At 47.6% G+C, this 27427-nt stretch overlaps 1 protein-coding gene across 3 annotated transcripts in view; it reads left to right on the top strand.

Annotated features, from left to right (window-relative positions):
- The window catches only part of tyn (trynity), a 41877-nt gene extending 15002 nt beyond the window's left edge, over window positions 1–26875 (top strand). The window contains exons 2-12 of one of the 3 annotated variants that reach the window (XM_076627925.1): window positions 18202–18289; window positions 18419–18688; window positions 21771–22037; window positions 22120–22458; window positions 22544–22660; window positions 22795–22970; window positions 23060–23348; window positions 23423–23504; window positions 23583–23727; window positions 23809–23998; window positions 24111–26875. In XM_076627925.1, coding sequence (XP_076484040.1) covers window positions 18202–18289; window positions 18419–18688; window positions 21771–22037; window positions 22120–22458; window positions 22544–22660; window positions 22795–22970; window positions 23060–23348; window positions 23423–23504; window positions 23583–23727; window positions 23809–23998; window positions 24111–24262 — 2115 coding nt within the window. In that variant the 3' untranslated portion in view covers window positions 24263–26875. The remainder of the gene's footprint in view (window positions 1–18201; window positions 18290–18418; window positions 18689–21770; window positions 22038–22119; window positions 22459–22543; window positions 22661–22794; window positions 22971–23059; window positions 23349–23422; window positions 23505–23582; window positions 23728–23808; window positions 23999–24110) is intronic. The other 2 variants (XM_076627926.1, XM_033329268.2) reach the window with 2 other exon arrangements.
- The last annotated feature ends 552 nt before the right edge of the window (window positions 26876–27427 follow it).

Below are 27427 nucleotides of genomic sequence, written 5' to 3'. Positions count from 1 at the left end.
GGATTTAAATGCCATCGAAAATGGCATAGAAACTGCTGAAATCGTTTGTGTATTCATTTTCAATCGCCGTATTATCCAACTCGAAGGCAAGCGCGCAAGATGTGTGACGAAATAACGAAAATATGTAGCGCGCGATACGAGAAAAATGCATGTCACGATCGTGGCAATGGAATGAAATACAAATTATTAAAGATCGTTAACCATTTCCAATTCGATGGCCAAGAATATTACGTGGATAGTTGATTTTATGTGCACGTGAGATCGCGCGCGTTATTACGATAATTTCCATAGAGTGGCGATTCTTCCGCGAGCTGGCCGTGTCCGCGAATAGAAGAGGAGAATCCGCCTCGGGGATCGGATGAACTTGACACCGAGATTGCTTGTCTACCCTCGGCCGTCAGCCGTCGACCACCCAGATGGAGCAGTCTATTAGCTCTTAACTACGCGATTATTTTCAAAGAACGTTCGTTTCGTTAAAAACGATCGGATCGACTGGTTTGTTGAGTTGCGTACAAGCTTGCCACAATTTCAGAGGGGATCGTTAAACGGAGCATTACCTTGATCGTATAAAATGCTCTCGTGGGCTACTCGTGTTTGCCATAGTCGCTTGGATTCTCCTCGACTTCGCCACGGAACAGAGCACGACGGTACCTACGGTTAGACACTCCTTCTCGAGATTCGTTCCTGTTGAGGTTATTCGGTGTGTAAACAGAGAAAACACGTGGATAAATTGTAAGGTAGAAAATATATTTAAATAGAAGTGTAATAAGTAAAAATACAATTTGAGCTGGTCCAGATCCGCACGCTAGCTGTGTTACCTAATAACTGAAAACCCCGAAGCCAACGTCGCCTGTCTACTGTTTATGGCCTGACTTCGTCGCAGTCTTTTGTCTACGCGCTGTCGATGGCTTCAGTGTTTGAGAAAACTAAAAAAGACCAGATGTAGAGTTTTCTTAGAAGTGGTAACCACTTCAACAGTTCCATTTTCTGTTTGTAGCTCCAAATCTTGATCGTCGAATGTAACGGTCGACTGTTTTGATAATCGCCGTTTCCTGCGATCGCAAAACGAACGAAAGAAAAGGCATCGATGGAGAAAGGAGACGAGGCTCCCAACGTTTTCTCCTCCTTTCGACTCTAGTGTCGTGCTCGTCTTCGCTTAACGGTATAAACTTCCTCGAAACGAGGTCGAAACCGAGCGTTCGAAAAATCTTGGAATTGCGCAACCAGGCTTGGGTCTCCGGCGATCGATCGTTTCGTGAACACCCAGTCGCATCCATCGACTCATAATAAATCGGCGTACTTTCTTTCCGCGCGATGAACCGCCGCGTACCGTTAGCCTCTTCTTTCCGATTCTTTCCAAGAAACTGCAGTCCTCCGTGCAGAGTTTTAGATTCGTGGAAAAGAATCGTTCCGGTCATCCAGACTATCCCTGAACGTCAGTTAACGCCCGCGTTTCCCAACTACCTATATCCTGTTCTTTATCTTGCAGGGATCATTCTTCGAAGAAATTTCTTTGGTCAACTCTTTCGCAGCTATCGACGCATATGTTACGTCGCATTAACTATATTCTTCTCTCCACTTCTTCTTCGCGTTCGTATCTTTTACAGATATGTGAGGCTGATGGAAGGAGAGTGAGAGAGTGCGTTTCGTCCCGGGACTACCGGTGGACTCGTCAGTAAGGCTATGCCCGGTAGTCCCTGCCTTAGACGTAGAGGGAGTCTCGCTAGGTGCGGTATTTCTATCAATCGCTCGTATATTCAACCCGCTAGCGAGTTAGACAGACAGACTCGTTGTCGTCGTAGCCCTCTAGTGTTGGCGGTTGGTACCCGCGGATCGCCCGGGAGGTGTTGCGCCGCGTTGATGCCTCGACCTGTCGGCGTCCTGTTGATACCGATCCGCCACATATGTCTTTTTTTTGGGAGGGGGGGAAATGCGTGTGCTAGTGATGGCACAACTGAACATTGATCGCTAACGTTAGAAACAAGCAGATCTGCTCAGTGGGTGTTGTCACGTGGTCGCTTCAAGTAGCTTGTGTCGGCTCCCGATTGCGCGTGTAAGTTCGTGGTGCGTTTTTCATAATTCACCTCGGATTTGCACGCCTGCACGGTCGAGTCTTTCACGTCGCTCCTCGAACTACCTTTTTTTGGGATACTTCATTCATAAAAAGCGTAGGATACGCAAGAGGTAATAAAATTATATTCGATACTAAAAGCAAATATTAAAATATGGTACTTATTTGGGATTATACAGGCCAGAGGAGAATAGCTGATTCGATACTATAACGGAGTATACTTTGTTTCCGTTTGACGCATGTCTAGCTCTATTCGTGAATACATCGCGCCATATTAACGTTGTCCAATACTAGCGACGCAACAGGTGCATCTTTGTTTTCGTGCGGCTTTAAAAACCACGTTGTATATAGTCATACTGTAAACATCTTTATGGATGAACAGACTTCTCAGAAAACACTCTTGCCCGCGACGTGCAACATAACGAGAGAGTGCTTCAAGGACAAGGTGATGACTCGTTCGCGGCGCGCGAGATGCTCCAAAGAAAATGTGTTAATCTCTCGAGCGTTTTGCCGGTATACCGTTCTAACGGACTCGAACTTCGCAAGTGCGTCACGTTTGCTCGTGCCTCACAGAAACGTTAAGATCGCTACTGTGAAAACAGCGACGGTGACGTGTGTCGAAGGTAAACAACGTGCAACGTGGATCCTCCGTCGCGATAACGAAGCCGATAACCCTATGATCCGATTCGAGACGCGGAAACATCGAAACTGGCTTCTGCCGTTTTTGTCGCGATTAAACTCGACGTCTCGCGATATTATTTTCTTCGTTGATTCTACCCTTTCAATGGCATGGAAATTCTACGAGCTTACTATTCGTGGTACTCGATTGACGAGTCTCCCAAATTGCTTCGACCAGCGATACATCCACGTTCTACATAATAAATGTATATAGGGAATGTGGTTGTACTCGTAAATCGACCAAGAAGAAAATGTAGCGTAAATAGTTAATCCAAACAGCGAAGCGAGATCCTTGATTATAAAAGGCGACGTTCAACTGCGCGGACTCGGTTGCCCTTTAATTTGGTGTTTACCGCGAATGGATACGGAACGGGATGCCTAGGGAATGAGGATGTTTGTTCACAATAGCGAGCATGGTTGCTCGTGGCTGGAGAAGGTACGTAGCGCGCCTGCGGATTGATTACAAGGCATGCAGCCCTGCTTGCAGCGCGCCGCTGTTGCTTTGCCACGGAGCTACGAAAGAGTAATAACGCAAGTGATTTTGGTCCAGAATTGCCACGTCCTACGTAATTCTATTTAACCGCCGTCCACGAAATGGATGCAATCGACCGGATTCTGTCGGCACGATGACGCGATTCGTGAAATGCAACCGTAAACGACGAGCATTTAAAATTGTGAAATATACGTACGTATAACCAATGCCATCTTCTTTTCGTATAATTTTATAGTCTTCCTTTTGTACAAATGTAATCGTTTATTTGTCGAATACGAAAGTAAAGAGCAATAGCGACGAATAGACCAAAGAACGGTTAATTCAGTACTGTATCTTTCAATTTCGGTGAAGACAATCGATTTCCGCGCGCCATTAAGCACGCAGAAAGCAAGGATCGGTAGTGAACGAGTCGTTCTAGCATCGGTCCAGCTCGTCCTCGGCAGAGAGGAACAAAAGTTTATTTGAAAGTTTTTCTACCCCGGAGCTGGACGTGCCGATCTTGCCAGACGATCCCTCGACTGTTCTGCAATTTCACGGCTGATATCGGGTATTACGAACCGTTTGCTCCTTTGGATTCCTTTCCCGAGATGATAACGAATATGCACGGGAATGCGAGCTTGCCGATTTTTCCTGACATTGAAAAAAAAATGTCGCGATGAACCGGGAAACATCGAAGATGCGTAGTTAGCGAACGAACCGTAGAAATCGACATGTTCTTGACTCTCGTCTAGTTCGATGCTTTCTTGGTTTTTCATTCGCGTTTCTACCAATTAACTCTTTCTTATGGACTCGATCTTCGCTCGCGTTCGACGAAACTGATCGACGATGGAAAGATCGAAACGCGTAACAGCGAACTCGCCTTCGCGATACTTGGATCGATTAGGGGGCGTTAAACTCGTTTTCTCTTCGTCTTTCGACATCGAAAGCGCGTGGCTTGTCAGATTCTTGTTTAAACAAAAACTAGACGCGCCGAACCACGAGAGGCACGTCCAACGGTGCCCTTTGATTTCCAACGATCGCCGCATCCGCCATTCGTGCTGCACGCACGCGGTGGTGCACGCGTTGGTCAGTGCCGCGAAACGAGCGCACCATGGTTCGTGCTTCTTTCACGTGCTCTGTGCGAGCTTCGTCAACCATCCAGTTCATTAACTCCAAATGATCTCTCGTTCCATAGCGCACGAGTCGTAATTGCGTAAAAGCTATCGCGGGTAATAAGAAGACAGACTCGCTCCTTGCCATCGTCTTTGAGAACCAGGATATATCGATTTTACCAGCCAGCTCTTTCTTTTCTTCCTTTTTCCATGCGCGACTGGTTTACAAACCTCGAGTGGTTTACGAAAAGGAACGGAGCAGTCTCGCAAAGCAATCTTCGCTTAAAAAGAACGCGTAATGTTGATATCGGATAACCTCGCTCCTCGTTTAACTGGATATTGCGAGCAATATCGAAGCTAACAACTAAATCCAGGATATTTAACCTCGGTCGTGTTGTTTCACCCGGCCCACGGCTATATTGCCGAACTTTATCAACGAAATTGCCAGCAATTTCGTTCTTTTAGTACGTGTCGTGTTCTTCGTGCTTCGAGGATAACATAACATGATACGTACGTTTTGATGGAGATGAGAAACATACCGGACAAGGTAGAGTCGCGTGCCCGACGTTTCTGCGGCTTTCGAGTTACGTAAACGCAATCACGATTACCTGCAAGTCTCGTAAGCATGGTGAAAGTACATCTTCCATCTTCCACTCGACACTGACCCGCTTTTTCAGCGACCGTGAAACAGACTCCTGAAACTTTCTTTACGCGAGCTCGTGCGGTTTTGTACGATGATCCTGAAAGCTGATGAAAACGAATTCGTGGCGCCTACACTGGATGCGTGTTCCGACGAACTCGGCACGTCGTATCGATATGTAGACGTATTCGAATGTGTGCATTTCGACCTTCGGATGCTCCGTTCCTCGAGACGTGCATCTACCGTTAGCATCTGTCGTAAGTCGAAAATCCACGCTTTAGCGTTGTTTCTCAGTTTCCTTCCAACTTGATCGACTTTAGCTCTTTATCGATATTTATCGATTCAGGTGTCCAGATTATGTTAAGTATGTCGTAGAAATTAGCAGGTATCCATCGACGATCTCGATGGTCGATCAACATCGCTAGATATATTTCAATGACCGTAGAAGAGAAACGAAGATAATTACGCGAGCTGATAAACGAGCCAGTCATCGTATCGTCGTCGTGAGTCGAGATCAACCGGTAGGTTAATCGCGTAGTTTAAACGTTATGCAGGCGAACACGGTTGAAACGTCGAGAGAAACTGGATTCCGAGACCATTCCCGCCGATACATCCGAGTCTCTCGAGCTTGACTAATTGATCGGCGCTCGTTGCACACTTCCTTATGCCGAGTAATCTACGCTTATCCGCAGCCGTTTAACTCGAATTATGCAAAAGTCCAGCCGGCTCGCAAATCATCGAACAACGAGCTCGCCGAGAAAATTACATGGCCAACTACGAAATCATACGCGATTTCCTTTACTGCCGGGTCATCGCTTATCGCCTGGCGAGCATTCCCATGGACGTTCGATTACAGGCTGTTTCGCGGCACGTGGGAGCCGCTTCGAATGCGCTTTCACGAAGTAAAACGAATCCATGAAATCCTTAAACATTCTAAACGATCGGAACATTATCTTTCGAACGAAACTTCGCGCCTCTTGTAACACCCTGGATGTAGACTTTCCTACGAGCATCGACGCGCATGGGGTTACGAATAACAATCGCTTTTCTTGATAGCAAATCGAGATAGAAATTTCAACGAAAGGTCTTCCCTCGACCAATTCTTTGTAGTTCGTTAAAGCGTTCCACTTGTACGACGAAGACGAAGGTGCACAATTGCCGTGAAATCTTTAAATATCGTAAATTACGAAAGGGATAGCTTCGACATCCTGTACATAGACTATCCTACAAGCGCACACGCGCATAGCGTTGTAGACAAACGTTGCGTTGCTTCCCTTGATGGCAAATTGAGATAAAAATTTCTTCGAAGTGTTCCGTCTCGAAAAATTCTTCGTGGTTCGTTAAAGAATTCCACCCACGCGACGAAGAAAGGAGAGAAGAGGGAACCTCGAGCAGTCGACTCGATGGCCGTGCATCGTCGTCGGCGAACGTCCTAAGGAGAATCATTAGTTTCGAATCTCGACAGTGTCGGGACTGGAATAGCGAATTTAAAAGAACTCCACCGAACAAGCAGTTTCGTGTAACCGAGATCCACGAATGACTCTCCCCGGTGGATCCTTTCGTTCTTCTCGCGTTCCGAGCTGCATTCTTCCTCCTTGTTCGCCGGCTTGGGCATCCTTGTCACGGAGCTCGGTGTTGCGGTAGATCGTGTCCTTGAGCGGTACATCTCCGGCTCTTCCTCGGGCTCCTTTTTCCTTCCTCGTGTTCTTTTTCTACCGCCGGCTGCCGGCGTTGCTTCGTGGCGGGTTTCTTTCGCTCGCCTATTCCTGGCCACTCCATTTGCATGGAGCGCAACAAGAAGAAGACAAAAGGAAAGAGAGAGAAAGAGAGAGAGGGGGAGCGAGGGAGAAGAAGAAGCAGAAGAAACAGGAGGTGGAGGGAACGGAGAAAAGTCGAGAGATCCGCTTAGACGGCTGGAAAAATCGCGAAACACGAAAGCGAGCCGCTCGTGCATCGAGGGAAGAAGACAAAATGTCGCGGGCGATGGTTTTACATGGTCGTGGCTACGTAATATCTGCCGGCCGGCTGCACGACCGGATGCTGCGTCTCCGGCTCCGAGTTGCCTCGTTTCGCGGCCGAACACCGTGTCTTGAATTTGCAACCGGCGTTTCCTGCGCGCTCCGAGCCATCTGATAAGCCGCCCTCCGCCTCCGACTCCATCCTTTGCTCGTTTGCTTCTGCCTTTTTACAAGATCGTGCCCTTCGACTCTTCTTGTTCCTTGCGCGGGTCCCACCGCCGCCACCACACCGCGGCTACCGATCATGCCGCCAATAATCTATAGCTGCCTCGCGACTCGTGGCAACTATACGATTCCACCAAAGCCATCAACTCGTTCCGCGACACAGGTTCCACGGCGACAGAACCAACGGCACAAACTCGACGACCACCCTTGCAGTCGCACCGCTGCAAACACACCGTCATGCACTTTTACCTCGCGCCGTTCACCTACCAGAGTCACGTTAGGTCGCGACAGTGGCACCGATCTAACGGACCACCCGCGGTCGTCTTGCTTGCAATTCCACATATTATACCTACTATTGTACATCTACGTAGCAACCCTTTACAAGCAACGGCTCTCGCTTGCGGTTCCTCGTCCGGCCAGGCTGCGTACCATTGTCCTATCGCGAACATCCGCAACTTCTAGCTGTATAACGGAGTCCCCTGGTGTTCTTGTTCGGTCGTTGCGAAGTAAGTGGTAACGTTACGAATCTCTGTAGACTGCTTTCTCGGCGCGTATCGCGTGCTCGATCCACGAAGCGTTCTCGGTAGGTCGATCAGAGGCATCGAATCTCACTTCCAAGCACTTGATACTTTCTCACCGAATGCGCGCGTTTAGCCTGCCATTTTGAATCGTATAAACGCTTCTATCGGTAGCGATGACATTCACCGTCAGTTGCGGTCAGTTGTCCATTGAAAATTCAACAGATTCCCGGTAATCCTGTGCATTCCATCGTAAAGCGTTCCGAAGGTGCAGTCACGCGACGTATAGCGCCATTTCGATTCGCTACGTCGATAGGCTACTTTATCCGGGCGGCAAGCGTTCCCGCGCGAACATCCATTCGTCGACTAAACACAGTAATCGGACGAAAGAGGACGATCCAAAACGGAATCGACTCGCCACCACCTTCCACCAGCTTCTTCGAACGATGAGACAGACCTTCGACAACTGCCAATTTACTTGATTCTCCAACGAAGAACGATCTTGTCTCGTAGCTCCTTTCCGCGCCAAGCAATCGGGCGAACGCTTCATCGAACTCTGAAATCACGCGATTCGAATCGTCGATAATAAGCACAGCCAGAGTACCGATCGCTCGCGTGCAATCTGACGGAAGAAACGGATGGAAACTCGCCAACTTTGCGAATCGATTCCACGATTTGCCATTCCCAGAACGCAAGTCCAGCGGAGATCTACGAGAGATTTATGCGCTCGGTGATTCTGTTTGCGCATCGAGGCGTGACGAAAGTCGTAGAATATGGAAGAAAGACTCGTTCGACGTGGATTCGCGGTTTCCAGCCCGATACGTTGCCTGGTTCGTCCTCGGCGGTCGATCGAAGGGCTATCGGAGGTTCGCGTACAGAGAGTGACGTGTTTTGTGCGATTGAAATATTACGGCGTTCGGCGGGACGCTTTCGAGGATCGTTCGGAGGAGAAGGAAGCTAGTCTTGGCGCACAGCGTTCACCGCGATGATTAAATTTACATGAAAAACGAAAAGCCCGAAGCTGGCAGGCCGACGTCTCTGCCTGGCGGATGTTACGTCGGCGTTGACGTGGCAGCGTGAAGAGGAGCTGACAAGCTGGAATAGAGTTCTCATCCGTGGATCCGCGCCGGTTCGACGAGCGTTCACCTTTCAAAGTCGATTCTCGTTTCTGCCGACCCGGGAGTAGCTCGATCGCGTTGCCCCCGTCCAATTAAAGCGTTTTCTCGTTAATGACCGCGCGCTCCCGTCGCCCTATCGAATAAATCAAGCGAACGCGCGACCCCGAATAACATTCGTGGCAAAAAGTCGACAGCGCGCAACGCTACGAGCGCGTTCGATTAAAATCATAATTAACGCAGAAGCGGCAGGGCCTATTTGCGGAACGAAAGATAATCGGACGTGGATCGAGGTCGAGGCGGACGATAGCGCTAATCCGATGATCTTGAGTAAATTCGAAGGCGTAGATCGAAGCGAAGAGGTCGCGGTCGCGCTGCCCCCTCGTATTATTATTCCCGCGGTACGAGAGCGCGCAAGGGAAGCGAAGGGCTTCTTCTCTAGCGGGACGAGGTCGTTGCTCCGTGCATCTCTCACCGGCAGAAGGTATAATCATATTTCTTACCGCGTCCCCTTCGTCTATCGACTCCCCTTCGTCCGTCCACTCTTATTTCGTTTACACCGTCTCGCGTGTCTCGAAACGGCCATGAAGACAACCACGATGCAACCGCTAATTACTTCGAAGATTTATCGAGATCGGTTGCCGCGCCTGTGTACCTTCGCCGGATCGATCGTTATCACCGAGCCTTGTGCTTTTCCGTCGGACAACGTTCTGCTCGCGACAAAATCGATCGTAGTCTGGACTTGGCGCGAACGAAGAGTAATTTCTCCCGTTCCAGACGGACGTTGCAAGGTCGATGTTAAAGCGATGTGAAGACAAGATGTCGCGGTACGCTTCGTCGATTCCTAGGTGTCTACTCGCGGAGAAACTATCGGAATTAGAACGTCTTCGTTCCTCCAGCCGCGCGTGATATAACTAACTATGTATGATCGTATAGCTGGCCGCGTGCTTTCTCACGGAAGACGAACCCAGATTCCAGAGACGGAACGCGCGTTTTATACGATCGACGAAACGGCGGAAAAATCATCGAACTCGGTTGGCGGAGATCGCGACCGTGCGGAAGAGCTTCCGTGGAACGAGATCCATTGCACGGTGGAGGATCGAGGCAGCCAGCTCGGCACCGATTTACGTGCCTTCGTTGTTTATGAATCTCTTATTCTCCGAAAGGAAATCGCTGCTCGACCGCTCTACCCCCTCCGTCCATCGTCTCATTATTTATGAATCTACTCGCGAGCTACCGTTCGCCGCGGTGCTCGTCGAGATGCACTCGTAAATCAGATGGTTGAAGTTGACCGTTGCAGGGATCGCGGCGTGATAACCCTGCGAATGCCGGGCAAGCCAGGCCAGGCATCCCTCTTCGATCGATGCGATCGCTCCGAGGCTACAGCTACCGACTCTATGTCACTGACCATAATATTCTCGTCGACCGTTTACGATCCGCGCCGAATGAGCGTCTATAGGAAATGGTCCGCGTCGTTAAAAGGAAAATTGAATACTCGTCCATGGTTGGTTGGCGGAATGGCTGTTGGAATGCGTTCTGTTGCTGCGCAGGGACGCGAGAGGGCGGCACGATTTACGAGCGAACACATCGTCTTCCCGTTTGACTCGCACCTACGTAACTTCCATCCATGACTCTCGACGATGAATTTGTTTATCGCGATCGGCGTAGATCCGATCTTTACGCTGACGCGAACGTTCGTTCGCGAAGGGAGGCTGCGTGTCGTGACGGAGAACGCGTTCGTGGTCCAAGCGGTCTTAAGCGAAGACCGAGTCCCGGTTCGGGCTCGGGGCTCGCAATCGGCGACGATCTACCATCGAGTAAAATATGTAAATGACGTAGACCATGCCGGAAACGACGGGTGGGACGAAATTAGCCGACGGAAACGATGGTATCGCGGTTTTTAATCCGCCATGCTCTATCCTCCGCGAATTCCCTTTCGCCTTCGAGCATACGTTTCCACGGAACGCGAGCAACGAACGAGCCCGCTAATCCGCGCTGCTTCGCGCCTCGCTCTTGACCTCGTAATTACACCTCATATTTCGGACATCTCGAACGAATCGATTAATCGTACCAGGTGCTGATGAATTTGTGGCGTTTCTCTTTCGAACGATCGATTCTGGACGCGAAAACTAAAACTTAGGCAAAAATATACGTCGAGGCTTCTCCGTCGTTCGAGTTTATAAGATATACGTGTCGGAGTCAGGTTGGCGCTTTGGGGCGTTCTATGAACCTTATATGGGGCATTACAAGAGGCTATGAGTAACGGCAATAGGATGTCCGAGATGATGGTGACAACGAATCCACGATTCGATTCGATAACGAATCCACGGTCCACGGGATGACCAGTATCGGCAATTCGCTCAACGACTAACTAACTAAAAACTCTGCCAATCCAGACGAACCTACCCTTATATACTCCTGTCCACGCTTCTCGGGGTCAATCCTTGTTTTTAAGGAGAGTCATAAAATCATTCCGTACCTCTGTCAGGTACGCGGCCCTCCCGTGGCCGTGGCTACGTCTGGTGACCCGTTATGTTACCTTAAACCTGAACCCATCGTCGTAACGCCAGGTTGAAACATCGAAAGTTGTTTTCCTTATTTTTATTGCTTAAATATTAAAATCTTGACTATGGTGATGGGAGGTCTTTCCCAGCATTCCCGACGGAAAGTCCCGCTGTCCTTCCATCTCCGACATACGTATAAGGATATCCAAGAGCGAAGCTCGAGTAACCTGCGAACGTGCGAGTATCTCGCGCCAGTGTTGCTGCGTTGTGCGAATAAATTATCGAAACGTACCGTGAAATGACCGAACGTACGATTGGAAAAAAGGGTCGATGTAAAATCGATGGACTCGAAGGACTCGTTAGCGAGAAGGCCATGGTGCGCGGTGATCGCTGTGCGAGAAAGACTACGCGGAAAGACCACGGACGACCATTAATCTAAAGAGCGGAGACGTTGCAAGGAGCATAAATCTGCATGTTGCAGTAGCTGTGCTCGCGCAGCATCTTCCCGCTATCCGTCCAGGACGCACGATCGCGATCTCGCGATCGTACGCTCCAAGAGTTTATCTCGATGCGCGAACTAGATTTATCCGGCTAATGTTGGCCCCGTCGTTTTACACCGCCGTTTTACATCGCCGTTTTACACCGCCGTTTTACACCGCCGGTTTACCCCGTCGAATGGAGACCGCTGAAAATCGTTCGAATTACGTGGGAATACCTGGCGATGGAGAAACGATGCTCAAAAATCTTCGAAAATAATCCCGTGAGCAATTTTCTCGAGGCACGTCTCCGCACCGTTACCATCCGCGTAATTTGTCGGTAATAGGCGGTAGATAACCGTCGATCGACACACTTTTGGCGGTGCGGCTACGGCTAGATGGGACGGGAAACAGATACAAAGTGCTTAGGATCAATTTCGAGTCAAAGACCTCGAGAAACAACTGCGTGGATTATTCTATACTCTGTTGGATCGTGTCGCATTGCGTCAGGTCATTTTATACTCTAGCTTTTCCAGTCTACGATCCCTACAAAAGGTATTCGTACACCATTGTATTTACTATTGTACCATTTACGTACTAATCAATTAGATCCAAGTATATTAAATTACGTATCGATCCTCGGTACTTTCGTACGATTATAAAATTTTGATACTGTAGCGGCACGCGAACTAGAGGACGATTCGAGTCGCGTTGTGTCTTGCCTCGGAGTATTAACATCGTTAGGACATACATAGTGCAATAATAAGTAAACTCCGGGCAAAAACAATGTCGCCGCTACGTGTAAAACCGTCTAACAAAGGCGAATGGAAATTTACCGGTAAGGTGACGAGTTTATCGATCTGAATCTCGTGCGATCTTTTTAGCGATTTATACACAGTCTTTAGCGTATTTATTAATTGTTTATTAACTATTTTAAACACGCTTGACGGTTTTAACATCGAGTCACCTCGTCGTTTAAAACCAACGACCAACCATCCTGCACGATGCTGTGAAAATGAAACGTAGAATCGAATAAAAAGATGCTCTTCCTCTTCTCTTTTCCGCGACACGGTAGCACAGATTGTGAAAGTTAAATCGCAAATCGCGATGGTTTAACGGACGGAATAAAAATGTGTGCGACGATTCGCGTGTAAACGATTCGACGGACGTTCATTTTCGGTACCGTGAACGGAGAGGTGTGCCGGGTAATTGATTCTTCACGGAACCCAAAGATCCCATCGCGTAATGGCGCGGACGGATCGCCGCGAGTGCTCCGCATAATTCGCCGAGAACAGGCGATCGTGACTTTGTAATTAACCGCCGCCGAGAAGTAGCCGATTCTAATAAATGCCGTGATCCGCTCTCTTATCTCGTCTAATGATTAACAATTTACCGGAATCGCTGGATTTAATTAAAACGACATGGAACGCCGACCCCTGTTCCTGCGTCCCAGCGGCGGTCTCGCGAACGCGTCCTTAGGATGCGCGTCGTGGTGTAGAATGTCGCTCGATTCGACACAGTGCTCCGACTACAGTCTCGGTTACCAACGGCAAAACCGATTAACTCGGAGCTGGACAAGTCCGTTCGCGTAGCCTGCCTCGGGCAATTTTCTCATCCGTTACGAATATCGTCTGCGAAGCATTTTTCAAACGTTCTTCGCGAAGAACGCTGAGCGCTCTGCGAATAGCCGTGGCACGTTGAGTCGCTCGATCGAGTCTTCGCGCGGTGCTCGGTTCGCGTCGATGAAAAATTATCGCTATCGCCATCGAGGAGAAAAGATTTCGAGGCAACTGTCGGAAGAGCTGAAACGAACGATATCGGCGACTGAAAATCCTCTTCTCCCAGCGAGCAAATGGATTTTCGAGAAATTAATTAGCGGATTGTTTTACGATCGCGCTAGGGAACGAATAACGCGCGGTCGGATTCTGAGATGCGCAGGCTACACGCGTAGGCAAGAACCTAATTGGAACTATCTACTCGCGAGAGTAATTGCTTACGGTAGCGGGAGAATGCGAAATTATTAAGCCCGCTTTAAAAGCACGATGACGCGTAGCAACTGGACGTTCTAAACGCAGAAACAAAAGGTAGAAAAATGCACATAAGCGCAATTACATCGCTCATTACCGTTCGTCATTCTCGTTCGAAGCTTCGAAAAAATCGCTGGCGAAAGAACACGTGGCTGAGGATGCGCGTCGCTTATGCATGCAGACGTAATCGCCGCTCACCGTTCGTTCGTTTAACGAACGCCAGATAGATAACCGTTTAATTGCCCCTGCTCGAGTTCGCAGGCTTTTTCTGGGTCGAGGGAGGAAACGCGCGGTTGGCGACCTGTTTAGTATCGACGATTCGATCGGTTTCTGGGTTGGGAACGGCCGCTTATTGGCCTTCGAGGGCCACGGATCTCTAAAACTAGTTCGTTACCGGTGGACGAGTTAATAAGGGGGATAGATTCGCTCAGGGCGATCTCGTCGACGTCCCAAGGATACGACGGGGGAACGCCTCCGCGAGAGTCGAGTGCATTTGTTACGAGATCGTTGTGCCTAGTCACGAGGCTGGCCACGAGAAAGCCAAGACAAATGGAAATTCGTGCTCTCCCCGGGACGCCAAGGAGGAGGTCATGATTCACGAAGCGATTTCGAGCGAGAAGGAGAAGAAGGCTCGAAGGTAATCCTGGGGACCCATGCCTTTCATAAACAGGATAATTAACTGACCAGAGTTGCAGCCCGCAACGGTGTCCGAGTCCGGATATCAATTACGCCACTCCGAACTATCGCTGGGCCGATTCTACCGACCGTTTCTATACGAACGAATCCAGTGGTGAATCCGAGCTGCTAATATATTATTCCGGCCGATGCTATCCGTTTCGATCACTGGCCGATTCGTTACGATTTTTCTTACATTTTTCACGCTTTCGTTAATCGACGAGTTGTTAATTAACAACGAAACGATAATAACAGTTGCTTTTAACGAAACTGTTCGCAAACATTAGCGCGTCCTGTCTCCTTTATTCACCAGGCCGAAACAGTTTGTTTCTATCGCTCGTGATCGATAAAAGACAAATTTTTCTACGAATTAACACGATGTTCGGACGTGGAAGAGCCAAAGAGTTCAAGCTTTTTGGCTACGTGGAATATTATAGGTCCGTACACTCGATCACCAATTCGTATACCAATAACGTGGAATTTACGTATTTTACCAATTAACCGCCACACTTGTCTTCTTTTCGTGTTTGCTGTTATTCCAGATAAAGTCGTACAATTTTAAGAGACGATATACTTGCACCTTGCTTGTTAATCTGTTCGACGTTTGACTTTCTTCAACGCAAAGACAGTACGTTCGCGTTTTGCATTTCGGTATTTCCCTTGCATTTTTCTAAATTGGCTCCGTGCAATGTACTTGCATACACACCCTTCGCTCCGTAAATTTACGGAACGTCTGAAACGTAGAATTCTTATTGTTCTCTGTCGAGTAATCCGAAATTCGTAAAATCGATGAACAATGTCGGAGCGATTTTGCTTGCATAGAAACGTACTGACTGAGATAGCGTTTTGTAAGGACGATATCCTTCGTAAAAGCGGAGGGTTAAGAACGAGGGGTCCGGAAGCGGCGTCGTTCGCGGAACGAAATACCGGAAGCCACTCTCTATGCTGGCAGGGCCTTGAAAAGCCGTGGAACATCTCGCGAGAACTCGTCGGCCAGGTTTCTCGCTCGTATCGCCGGTAGGGACCGGTTGTGACGTAAAGGTCAGGGATACGTGTGCACACGAAACGACTTTTCCTGCGGGTGGAACGCCAGTTAGGACAATGCGCTCGGAGAAGTTCGCACGTCTGCTTTCAGCTGTTTCTCTCGTCTGCACCTTTCGATCTTCCTTTCTCCCTTTAACGATAAAACATATGACTATAGGAGTTCGTAAAAGATCGGAGAAAATCTTCGAGAAGAATTTACACAAACTGAGAGAATAGCTGGAACACTGCGAAGAGCTTAAGGAGGATTAAGGACCTTTCTTAATCCCTCCAAATGAGAATAGGAATAGAAGCCAATTGTCTCCATTATTTACGATTCCTCGCTCGTATATCAGCAATTTATCGATCAGAATTCGTTAAATCGGACAATAACTGAAATTTCGTTCGAATAAACGAACGAAGTTCCACTGTGCTCCGTTAGACCAGAGGAACCTTGCCTCTCCGATAGGAAATCGAAGTTATATGTCTCGGTGCGCTGCCACATGTGGAAGGAAATGTCCCGGTTGTTTGGTGGTGACGTGTTACGCGACGCGTGTGACGTTAGAGCACTTGGACTGTCCCGTACTCGAGATGAAAGTAACGCAGTGTCGAACGGTAACGCGATAAAGTACCGCGTTCCCCTCGATACCGACGTTCCTAGAAAACCCAGTGTTCTCAGATAACTCGGTAACCAGCCGCGCGCCGGAAGAAAACCGCGCTTCTTCTCTCGGTTTCTTTCGCGGCGACCGCAACGAGAACATTAATCTTCGTAACAGTGCATCAACCCGTCCGCCGAGAGAAACACGCGCATTCCTTGTCGTTAGCGGGTGCAACTTCGCAACGCTCGCAACTTTATCGCAAATGTCAGAAAGAAATTCGCGAATCTGCGAAATCAAATGCGTATCTTCGAGTCGTAGGCGCGTAATCGGCGTACTCTCGACGATTCTCGATAGCGATTCGCGACACGTTCGACGCGATTTCTACGTGCGATAATCGTTAATTCCGACAAACGACTGACGACGTCGTTTCGACCAATACGGATAGATAGATTCTGACGAGTATATGCAATTCGATCGTTCGTACGTCAGGACACGGGCGATTCGCCGGTACACGTATCCGCTGCAACCATAGTCTAAAACGTGTGTACAACGAAGAGATTGAAATCGATTGCACCGAAGCTCGAAACCCGTCGTCACGGGGCGGTCCGGGGGAGGAGACGAGAAAGAAACGAAGAAGAGGAGAAGGTGGGGATCCAGGCTGAACCTTTGACCTCGGTGCAAGACACGACAAAGCTCTCCTCCTCTGTTACACGGTCCTCGGCTATTGCAGGCTCGATGACCTCGAACCGAGGCTACGAAACACCGAAGCCTAGACTCCATCGTCCGAGGTCCTAACGCGCCGTTATCGCATTACGTTCGTTTCAGCTCGAGCAATCTCGCGTCATTTACGTGCTGCCGCAATTACCAGAGAGCACGTCGCACGACACTGAAACGTGTACACCGAATCCCTTGGATTTTAGCGAAGGCGAACCAACAACTCGCGTTTCAATCGCGCTTCGAACGAAGATAACCGACGGATGAACCGCGGGTGAACGAACCAGCTGCTCGCTCGAGGCAATAACCACGTTTCGAACGATCGTTCGAGGAGGAAACGAGTCGGTTGATTTTGGAAGGATCTAACCAACACGCGGGAAACGAAAATGAACGGCGATCGGCGTAATCACCGGTCTCGAAGCAGGATTTACGTGCTCTCGAAGCAGGATTCCGGAGATCGACAGAGAAGAAGAACCTAGAACAAACCTGCGAAATGGCGAGCCTTACACGGCAGCCTACCGTAAGTATCGCTGGATCGCTCAATCGACCGGCAGGAAAAACGAGGATCGAGTGGAAGGGGGAGGCGAACGATCGCGGACGCGCTATCCTCGCTCGAAGACGAAGAAAGAGAAATAGAGGGAAATAGAAGAGGAAGGGAAGAGAAAGAAGCTGGGTAGATACAGGAGAGAAGAAACAGGGAGAGGTGGAAAGGGAGCAAAAACCGAGGGAAAGAAGAAATCCAGGAAGCAGTCAGTTGTTGAAACACGAGCAAAAGGTACACGGGAAGCCGGTGACTTGCGTGCTTCCCGGCCAGCTTGCACGGGCGAATTACTCGACCGACGCCGGCAATCTCGAACGACTTCCTCGAGCTGAGATCGTCTCTTAACACTTTTACGAACGGACTGGCTCGTCGAGCGGCTATCGACTTCCAACGATTTATTCTTCGCTCGATTGATTTACGAACACTGTGCGCCTGCCGTGGAAAACGAGTTATCGGGAACCTCTCACCTCTCGCCTTTTACCTCTTATCTCTTATCTCTCGCCCCTCTAGCGTATGCCATCGACGTTTTGCCAATGCAAAAGGATAGAAAAGAAAGAGATCGCGTGGCAAACCGACCGCGTTACGCGCTACGGCGGTAAACGAATTTCAAATTCACGCCATCGATTAGATGCTCGTTTGACTCGTCTTGGAACGAGCGGAACTTCGCTTGGTGAACTATTTTAAACGCGCAAACGTTTCATTACTCTGTCTGTCCCTGTTACGCGCGCGCAACGTTCATTAAACGACTCGCATAGGAGCGGAGGCACCTTGGGAACGAAGGACGAGCACCAGAGAATCGAGCCGAGCGCGAGGGGGTAATTGCGCTTCTAACCGATATCCATTGCTTCTGTTGCAGATGGGCTCGTCCGCGATCGGTACGATGGCGACTGTGGTCGCTGGCGTCACGCTGCTGGCTTTCGCCACCGTCGCTCACGCTGCTCTAGGTAAGTACCTGTACCTCTGTTAGTCCCTCGAAAGTACCGAACCAGATGCTCGAGAACCACTTGTAAACAAGTAATTCCAGTTACGCCGTTCCTCGCAACGTTTTCAAAGGAGTCGCGTTCACGTTTCAGCTAGGACAGCGTTCGAGAAGCTGACAGACTACGATTACCGCGGAACGACGTACTACAGCGTGAGGAACCTGTCTTTGTACGAGTGTCAGGGCTGGTGCCGCGAGGAGTCCGAGTGTCAGGCGGCGGCGTTCTCGTTCGTCGTAAATCCTTTGGCGCCGATGCAGGACACCCTGTGCCAGCTGCAGAACGAGACAGCGGCGACGAATCCCGCGGCACAACCGCAGAGAGCTGCGAACATGTACTACATGACGAAGCTTCAGATCAGATCAGGTGAGCGGACTCGACCGACAACACGCTTCGAAACTTCGCAACGCGAGATCGATCGAACACGGCCGAGAGAACGCCTGCTAAATGCTATTAGGGGCATTTTTTTCGACCAGAGAGTCCACGATGCTCGTGCACCTGTCTAGAAGATTCGACCTTGAGCGGCTGATACACTCGGGAATAATCGAGCCACCAGCACGTCTCCTTTAACGAACGTTAATACGTCGATACCTTCGGCCGTAACCTTCTACCTCGCACCAGACGGTAAACTCTTTCGAGAGGTCGGTGAGGGAACAAAAAGAAACTAACAGGGCTACAGGTCGAAGCAAAACCCCGCAATATGAGCGGCACTGCCGGAAAGGAAACAGGCAAAGAGAGGCACCGGGTACGATAATCCGGGTTTAAACGCTAGTGGCAAAGTCGTCCGGGAGCAGGTAGATGCGCAAATAAGCACGGATACCGGTAGCCGTTAGATCGCGTTGCACGGTAACCTAACACAATATCGTGGAGACAACGATGCCAGATCCTTTCTTTCCTAGATTCCACCTTTTCTTAAACTTCCGTCTTTTTAGGTTTTGAAAATAAACAAAAAAATAAAGGATAAAGTCGAACGAAAGATCGAAGTTGACAAAAATACAACAAGAAAAACGCGAAACTGAATTTTAGTGAAACGTTCCTAACGTTTAAACGTACAGTACGCTCGTCCCTTGTTCGTCGTACTCGAGAAACGAGCGTGGAGGAGCCGTCAAACCCCTAGACCCTAATGCAAAAGCCGTATCCTGCGTGGGTATAGGCGGTCAAATTTTCACCAAGGAAAGGTACGATTTTACAGAAAGGGCAGGTCGAGTGGCAGTAAACCACCTAAAAGATTTATCGGTACCTTTCGGGTAGTACGGAAAATATCTTAAGTACGGTCGCCGTTGTAAATATGTACCTGCAGCCACTTCCAAAGTGTCGAAAAGATCCCAGGGGTGTCTAAGAAACCTCTAATATTAGTTTAACGAGCCTGCTGGTACCTCCGATAACGCCAACTATCTTGACACGATCGTAAAATTCACAGCGACGAGTCCCCGGATACTCTCAGCGATACCTTCCAGGTTTGGGCCTGGGTCACGCTCCGAAGGACAACGCACGTAAAATCGTTCGTTTTCTCGAAACGCGCCAACGCTTTTCAAGCACATTGACGATCCTGTCGACTGGATAGAAAATAGGTCATTATACAACGAATAGTCTGCGAACGTTGATGCGTATTGATATTTTAGAGAATTTATAACTAGAGAAACTGAACGTAAATAGAGATCTGTTTCGTCTGCTAAATATTTTCCTCGCGTCTATAAAAAAAGAAGCGATCGCGGAGCGAAGAAAATTTAGTAGCGACTTTTAGTATCGAAACGACACGTTTTTCAGCTGGTAACTTCCGTTCGAAATCCTTCCTCCCTTAAAATAACCGAGAACAGACGAAACAGACCTCCGTCATCGAGGTCTCGACACGTTAAGAATTTGCATGGGCGCGGTCGATCGGCCTCTCGACGACAGAAACTCGAGCGTAAGCACTTGGCTCGTGCAAAATTTTACGCAACGAGCCCCGTTCCGTTCCCGTATCCCGAAGTTTAATTCGAGAAAATAAAGCAACCCGCAACGGCGATTAATTTTAGCGAATTCGCGTGAGTCACAGATAACAGAGTTCAACGTCGGTTCGCTCTGTATACAAAATATATTCGGCGAATAAAAATTACCGCCCGTTTCCTCCGTCGTCGTACGCGCGTTTCGGTCGTCTGAAAATAGCGAGCGACTGAAAACAAGCGGCCGGCGTATTTTTAAACATTCCAACTGTAATATTCGTGGCGCGATTGCAATTACACCCGTGTTTAATTCTCTCCACTCTTGGCAAACCTTTATCGACGAATGATCGGATTACGTAGTCGCAAAGAAACCAAAAATGAACGAATAAATAAATCGGAATATGTAAAAAGTCTTAAAAAAAAAAAAAAAAAAAAAATGGAACAATTATATTCCATAGGGCGTCATTGTCGAAGAAACGAGGCTAATATATCGGCTGGTATATTTCGATGATCGTCGTTCGATCGTACGAAACGAGGAATTCGCTCGACCGTGGTGAATCATCGGTGTCGTCGTGACGCGTCGATTCGTTGGCATCGGTCCCCGGTGTTCGTCGACATTAGCGCCGGTTTCGAGGGCGGAACAAAAGAAATTGGAACGGTCGGCCGGTCCTCGACGAAGTGTATTCTCGTTTCTCGGCTGAAAGTCGCGCGGTCGTGCGTCACGAAGCGGCGGATCGTTCCATCTGCCAAGTCACATGTTCTCCACTCGTGATTTCGGCATCGAGGCAACGCGCGCGCGCTTCAACTCGTGCCCGTCTCGCGGCCGTCACGCTCGCGTGATCGGCCAACCGAGAAATTCGCCACACTTCCTCGGACTGGCCGGATATAGTATAACTGTTCTTCGATCGACGATCCGTGCCCCGAGCGTACGCCTCGCATTCTTTTCGTTTTTCACGCAGCCGTGCTTCCCTCTCGACGAATACGAATTACCATATTTCACGGACGTTGTCCTGTCCTACACGCAACTCCGTATCTGCTTTGGAGTTAAAAATAAGAACGACCTTGAAGTGGCCTTGACTTTCAAGAAATAGTTCGAAAGAGGAATCTCGAGTAATTCGTAGAAATATTATTTACACTGCGCTGCACATTGTGTGCACTGTAGACGCTTTGCCGATAGGATTCTTGAAGTTTGAAATGTCGCAATGTCGAGGATGCCAACGTCGATCGTTTCTCGCTTAGCTACAGGTGTCGATATATGAGGCTCGTGTGGCATACTCGAGCGTTACGTAAGGAAGAACTCCCAGCAGCCTGCATGTGCTTCATCAGGTGTGCAAACGTCGCGTCTGCGGTCAGGCGTACGCACGTGCTCTGCCTCTCTATAAACAAAAACATTTCGCTCGTTATAAAATTATACAACGACGATATACGGCACGAGACACTGTTCCTCTCGGGTCTCTTTTTAATTTCCTCTACTTGAAAGTGGAACGTTCTTAAAGTTTCTTCGCTTTCTCGTCCAACTTTTTCAGAGAACGTCTGTCTGCGACCATGGTCCTTCGAACGTGTTCCAAACAAGATGATTCGTGGCCTGGACAATGCTTTGATCTATACATCGACGAAAGAGGCTTGTCTCGCGGCTTGTCTCAACGAACATCGATTCACCTGCCGCTCCGTCGAATACAACTACGTAACTTTACAATGTCATTTGAGCGATTCCGATCGAAGAACGACCGGCCAGTATGTGCAATTTGTAGACGCCCAGGGCGTGGATTATTTCGAGAATCTATGCTTGAAAGGTACGACGCAACAGACGTTCGTGTATCAAAATATGTCGTACGAATCGACGAGAAAAGTTACTCGAGGTATCGCAATTTTCAGGCAAAGAAGCGTGCAAGTCGCAGAGGAACTTTCAGATGCCACGAATCGGAGTGGCCGACGATAAGGTCGCGCAATACGCGGGATTACATTATTACACGGACAAAGAGCTGCAGGTTCAGAGCGAATCCGCGTGTAGGTTGGCTTGCGAAATTGAGAACGAGTTCCTCTGTAGATCGTTCCTCTATCGCGGTGCTCCTCAAGGATCGGCATACAATTGTCAGTTATTCCATCTGGATCACTGGACTCTTCCTGATGGACCTTCCACGTACCTCAATGCGGAACGACCTCTGATCGATAACGGAGAAAGAGTTGGAACTTATTTCGAGAATTATTGCGAGAGTAAGAGAGAAATTTCAAATTTCCGTTATATTTCTTCCATCGTACGATCGAGCCCGTCGTTCGATATATTTAAATTGATCCACAGAGGGTACAGGACCATTAGCGGATCCGCCAGTCGTTTTCGAGACCACGGAAGACCCCACTATCAATAACCTTACGAGAAACGATATAAACTGCGATAAAACTGGTACCTGTTACGACGGTATGTACATATTAAACAGACATTAGCTAAGGAAGGAATATGCTATTAATCGATTGAAAAATGACAAACTATTCTTCGGAGCTATCCCCGTTATCGTGAAGCTGAAAATAACGGATCGTAAAATATTATTGCAGTATCGGTGGACTGTAAAGACACGCGAATTGCCGTCCAAGTTCGTACGAACAAGCCGTTTAATGGTCGGATTTACGCTCTCGGCCGTTCGGAGACCTGCAACATTGATGTGATTAATAGCGATCTCTTCAGGCTCGACCTGACCATGAGTGGGCAGGACTGTAACACCCAGAGCGTGGTAAGTGATTGGTATTACCCGTTCACACTCTGGCCATGTATCCGCTCGAGTCGTTAAATCCTGTTCAAACTCTCTGTTCACTATGGCAGCGTGACGGTTTTCAGACTGGCATCTACTCGAATACGGTCGTCCTCCAGCATCATTCCGTGGTGATGACCAAGGCGGACAAAATTTACAAAGTGAAGTGCACTTACGACATGTCCTCCAAAAATATCACATTCGGGATGATGCCTATCAGGGACCCGGAAATGATAAGTATCACCAGCGCGCCGGAAGCCCCTCCACCAAGGATCCGCATTCTGGACAGCAGGTCCAGGGAAGTCGAGACTGTTCGTATCGGAGACAAGCTAACATTCAGAATCGAAATCCCGGAAGATAGTGAGTTTTTATCGTCGTTACGTCGAGATACTTTAATGTTTCTGATCGTGACCTTCGTTTTTTTCGATCCATAGCTCCCTATGGAATTTTCGCAAGAAGTTGCGTCGCCATGGCCAAAGACTCAAAAAGTACCTTCCAGATCATCGATGACGAAGGGTTGGTGATCTTTCTATGCAGAAAATATCGTCGCAACAATTAATAAGTTACTTGAACGAGTAATTATTTGATTTTCAGATGTCCAGTAGATCCATCCATCTTTCCAAGCTTCACGCCCGACGGAAACGCTCTTCAATCTGTCTACGAGGCATTTAGATTCACCGAGTCTTACGGTGTGATCTTCCAGTGCAACGTCAAGTACTGTTTGGGACCGTGCGAACCGGTGATTGAACGAACATCGAACATAATTTATATATCATACATATTTCGTCGACGGCTGACGAAGATGTTTAATTGATTATAGGCTGTCTGCGAATGGGGACGAGAGTCGGTGGAATCGTGGGGCAAGAGGCGTCGAAGAAGCATCGCGAATGCCACTGAGGAAAAAGCAGAGGACATGACGTTGTCTCAGGAAATCCTTGTTCTCGATTTTGGCGACGAGAAACAGTCAGACTTCTTGAAAAGTGACGCCAGTATAGACTTCAACGAAGCCGGTAATCGTACGACAGACGATTTCAGTTGTCTCGAAGTTTTCGTTTTTCTTTGCAATTATTCCGATATATTATAAAGGATATTTTCTAAAAAATATTTATTTTCATCTTCCAGATAAAACGGTAACCATAATAGAACCCTGTCCAACGAAGACTTCGGTACTTATCCTAGGAGTGACGTGCGCCCTGTTGGTTCTTATTTACGTTTCCACGATCTTTTGCTACTACATGAAGAAATGGCTGTCACCTCGCAAGATGATGCCCTGAAAAATTCTCATCTAGGCTGGGGATCCACCGAGTTGCTCAGGTGGTGACGAAAGAAGCGACAAGGAAAACTCCAGATAAAGTGCAAACTCACCTCGCGTAACGCGTCATACGTGTTACATGATAGCATGCGGTGAACCCGATGGACACGTGTTCGCGTAGACGCATGGAAAATTTGCAGTTTCGCGCTGTCATTCTCGATATTACTCACGGTTCGCGCCTCTCTCACAAAGCTAGCAGCCGTACGGTAAAAACATTCGTGTTTCCATACGGGCTACGCGAACATATTTTTCATTCAGACGGCGCGGTTTCGGGTTTGTCGCGATGCTTCGTTACTGTCGAGGACTTATCATTTATACATTAGGCGAGAACACGATATTCGAACGTTGCGTTTAACTCGTGAAGCAATTTAATTAATCGCAGTACAGATGCCCCTTACCCTCGAAGCTTCCAAGCATAATTCACGATGAATGTAACGTTAGAAAGGCGAGGCAAAATTAAACAGAAGAGGAAAAACAAGGAGTATCTCTAAAAAAAGAAAGCTAAATCGAAGATCTATTGTTCGCCGTTAAATCGAGGACTTGCACATGGCGGAAGTCACAGGTCGGTTATGCAACGCTCTGAAGAAAATCATTTCATTGACGATGTTAAAGCACACTCATTATAGAACACTTTAAATATAATTTCACACGGACACGCGACATTAAACGATGTGGCGTGTGACGAGAATCACGAGGCTCGCCGCTTGTGCAACGCCTCGAAAGGGGGATTAGTTTTACATACAGCTGAGGATCGATGTCGTATACAACGACAGAGGCAGACACGTTGGTTTCAGAATATCTTACGGGACAAGCTCTACACTTACGCATTTTACGTCTGACATTCCACTCATTTATACATAATATTTATCATACATATCGGATCTTTTAGATCGCATGGGTCGAAGATCGCAGGGATCTTGCGTGCAATATTTCGTAGGGAGTCGCGGAACATCCATTTTCTCGACAACGATGAAACAATGGGAGATAAAGGAATCACGCCTCGCGTGGACGTCCCTCTGACGTCGTGTTCCTCGTATCGAGAAAAGAAATGATACATTTGATCGAGGATCGTCGATTGGACGAAAATTGTTCCCCGATCCGCGATTACTACGTTCTTTTCGCTAAGAACAACCAGGGACACCCTGACGACAAACGTTGTAATAAGTACACTTTATTTAAGGACATCTTAGACACAGCTAACTGTCTTATCTCTTAAGGGCTACTTCTGATCGGGTTGCAAGGGAAATAAGATGTAACGAGCGACAATTCTTTCCCCCTTCGTTGCTCGGTACAATCTCTGTGAACTTTTCAGGTTGTTGCCGAACGAGATAGGTTTCTCGTCGATCATATATCGTTCGGCACAGCCCTAGCCACGTTTTATATCCCACGGAAATCTACTTATAACCCGTATCAAGACTAGCGATATTTAAAGGTTCACGCTTCACTAACGTTTCTAACGATACAACTAGCGTTTAAGGTAGAAAATAAACGAAGCATGTAAGCATAGGTAGAAGCAAGAACAAAAGAACGAACGAGAAAGAGCATTTTTTCATCACGATTAATAGGTACGCCGTTGAAGTCATGCTGGCGCCTTTATCGACCGCACAGAACTGTCTTCCCTGTTTTTATGTAATCAACTATCAGGATCATTGAAAAATTACAGTTACCGTGGCAGTACAAAAAGACGAACGGTAAATTCAACGTCCCCGGTAATTGGAAGATTAATGCACTAGAAGTCTAGCATGAACTCCGATCACGAAATTGAAGTTGATGAAAATGTCGATCGCTCGAAACAAACTGCGAGAAAAACCGAGCTTTCGGGATTATTAGGTGCAGATAATTTGATCCTCGATATCGAATCACAGATATTCCAATGCCGAATCACGCTAAATTTCCATTCCATCTTATAACTATAGGTCGTCGAAACAAACGACACCATCGCTCCAAAATGACAGATACGAGTGAATCGTTTTAATGAAAATTTCGTGTAGGATCGATGTTGAAACATATTTTTAATAAAGCCCGAATGATCCATATCTTACGTAATTCACACGCATGAGGAGTTATATGTCAATCATAAAGTGCATGGAATATTAGCAACATTGATCATACTTCTGTATAAATTGCATCAAATATTCTCGAAGCATTGCTTCAGAGGATCGAAAAGGAAGAGGGAAGGGACAATACATTTGCAACAAATGCAAGCAAGCATCCATAAACTTTCTCCGTATGTCATTCTTAATTGTTCCTGACTTCGTTTATCGGCGTGATGATTAAAGTGGATTTTAAAAAGGGTCGAATCTCAAGGGTAGAAATGGAAAAATACAAATGTATATATTATTGGATCGTAATAGGTATTGAGATGAAGAAGACATACATACACGCATCAATATCACATGTATTTGTACTCTATTTATGTACGCGAATGTTCTAATAATTAAACGAAGATCAATTTCCAAAACACCCTGTTCCTCTTTCTTTCTGTTCCACGGTCAATCATTCGTGGTTACGTTACGCGAATTGCTGTTAGATTGCAAATAATCTGATAAATTAGTGATAAAATTTCACAGATCTCCGTTGCAATATGCATTCGAAATCGCTATCGGCAATCGTACCACAAGATTCCTCAACAACCAGACGTGTAAACAAATTAAAACAATTGGTCGACGGCCAACGATCGGTTCGAACTTGTGATTAATCGAGCTGTGTAGAAGCACGTACTAAAGATGCACGTGTGTGAGTTTATTATTGCGACAAGTAATAATATGAATCACTTGATACGGTTGCTGTCGATGAATAGTCAGTTGACTCTAGATAAAAATAATTACGGAATTTTTGTCTAAAAATAGACTGCAATTGCATCCATCGAAAACATATTTTTAAATCTTCTCTGTAACGTTAACGTAAATCGATCGATCGAATTTTTAAAATTCGCGTCGAATGAATTAAATGAAAAACATATTTATCCTTAATCGAGAACAAATTGTAATCGACGTGTAAATTTCAACGTATCCGGTGTATTGTAGACGTTCCGCAGAACTGCATATCGATGACGAGTCATGTTTTAATGAGGTTTCAAAGGCTAGCATTAATCGATAACAAATTTAACGAGCTTAACTGCTCTCGA

The sequence above is a fragment of the Bombus vancouverensis genome, chromosome 3 (genome assembly GCF_051014615.1).
Source record: "Bombus vancouverensis nearcticus chromosome 3, iyBomVanc1_principal, whole genome shotgun sequence".
NCBI classification, from domain to species: Eukaryota; Metazoa; Arthropoda; class Insecta; order Hymenoptera; family Apidae; genus Bombus; species Bombus vancouverensis.
This window is presented reverse-complemented; position numbering and strand designations above follow the sequence as displayed.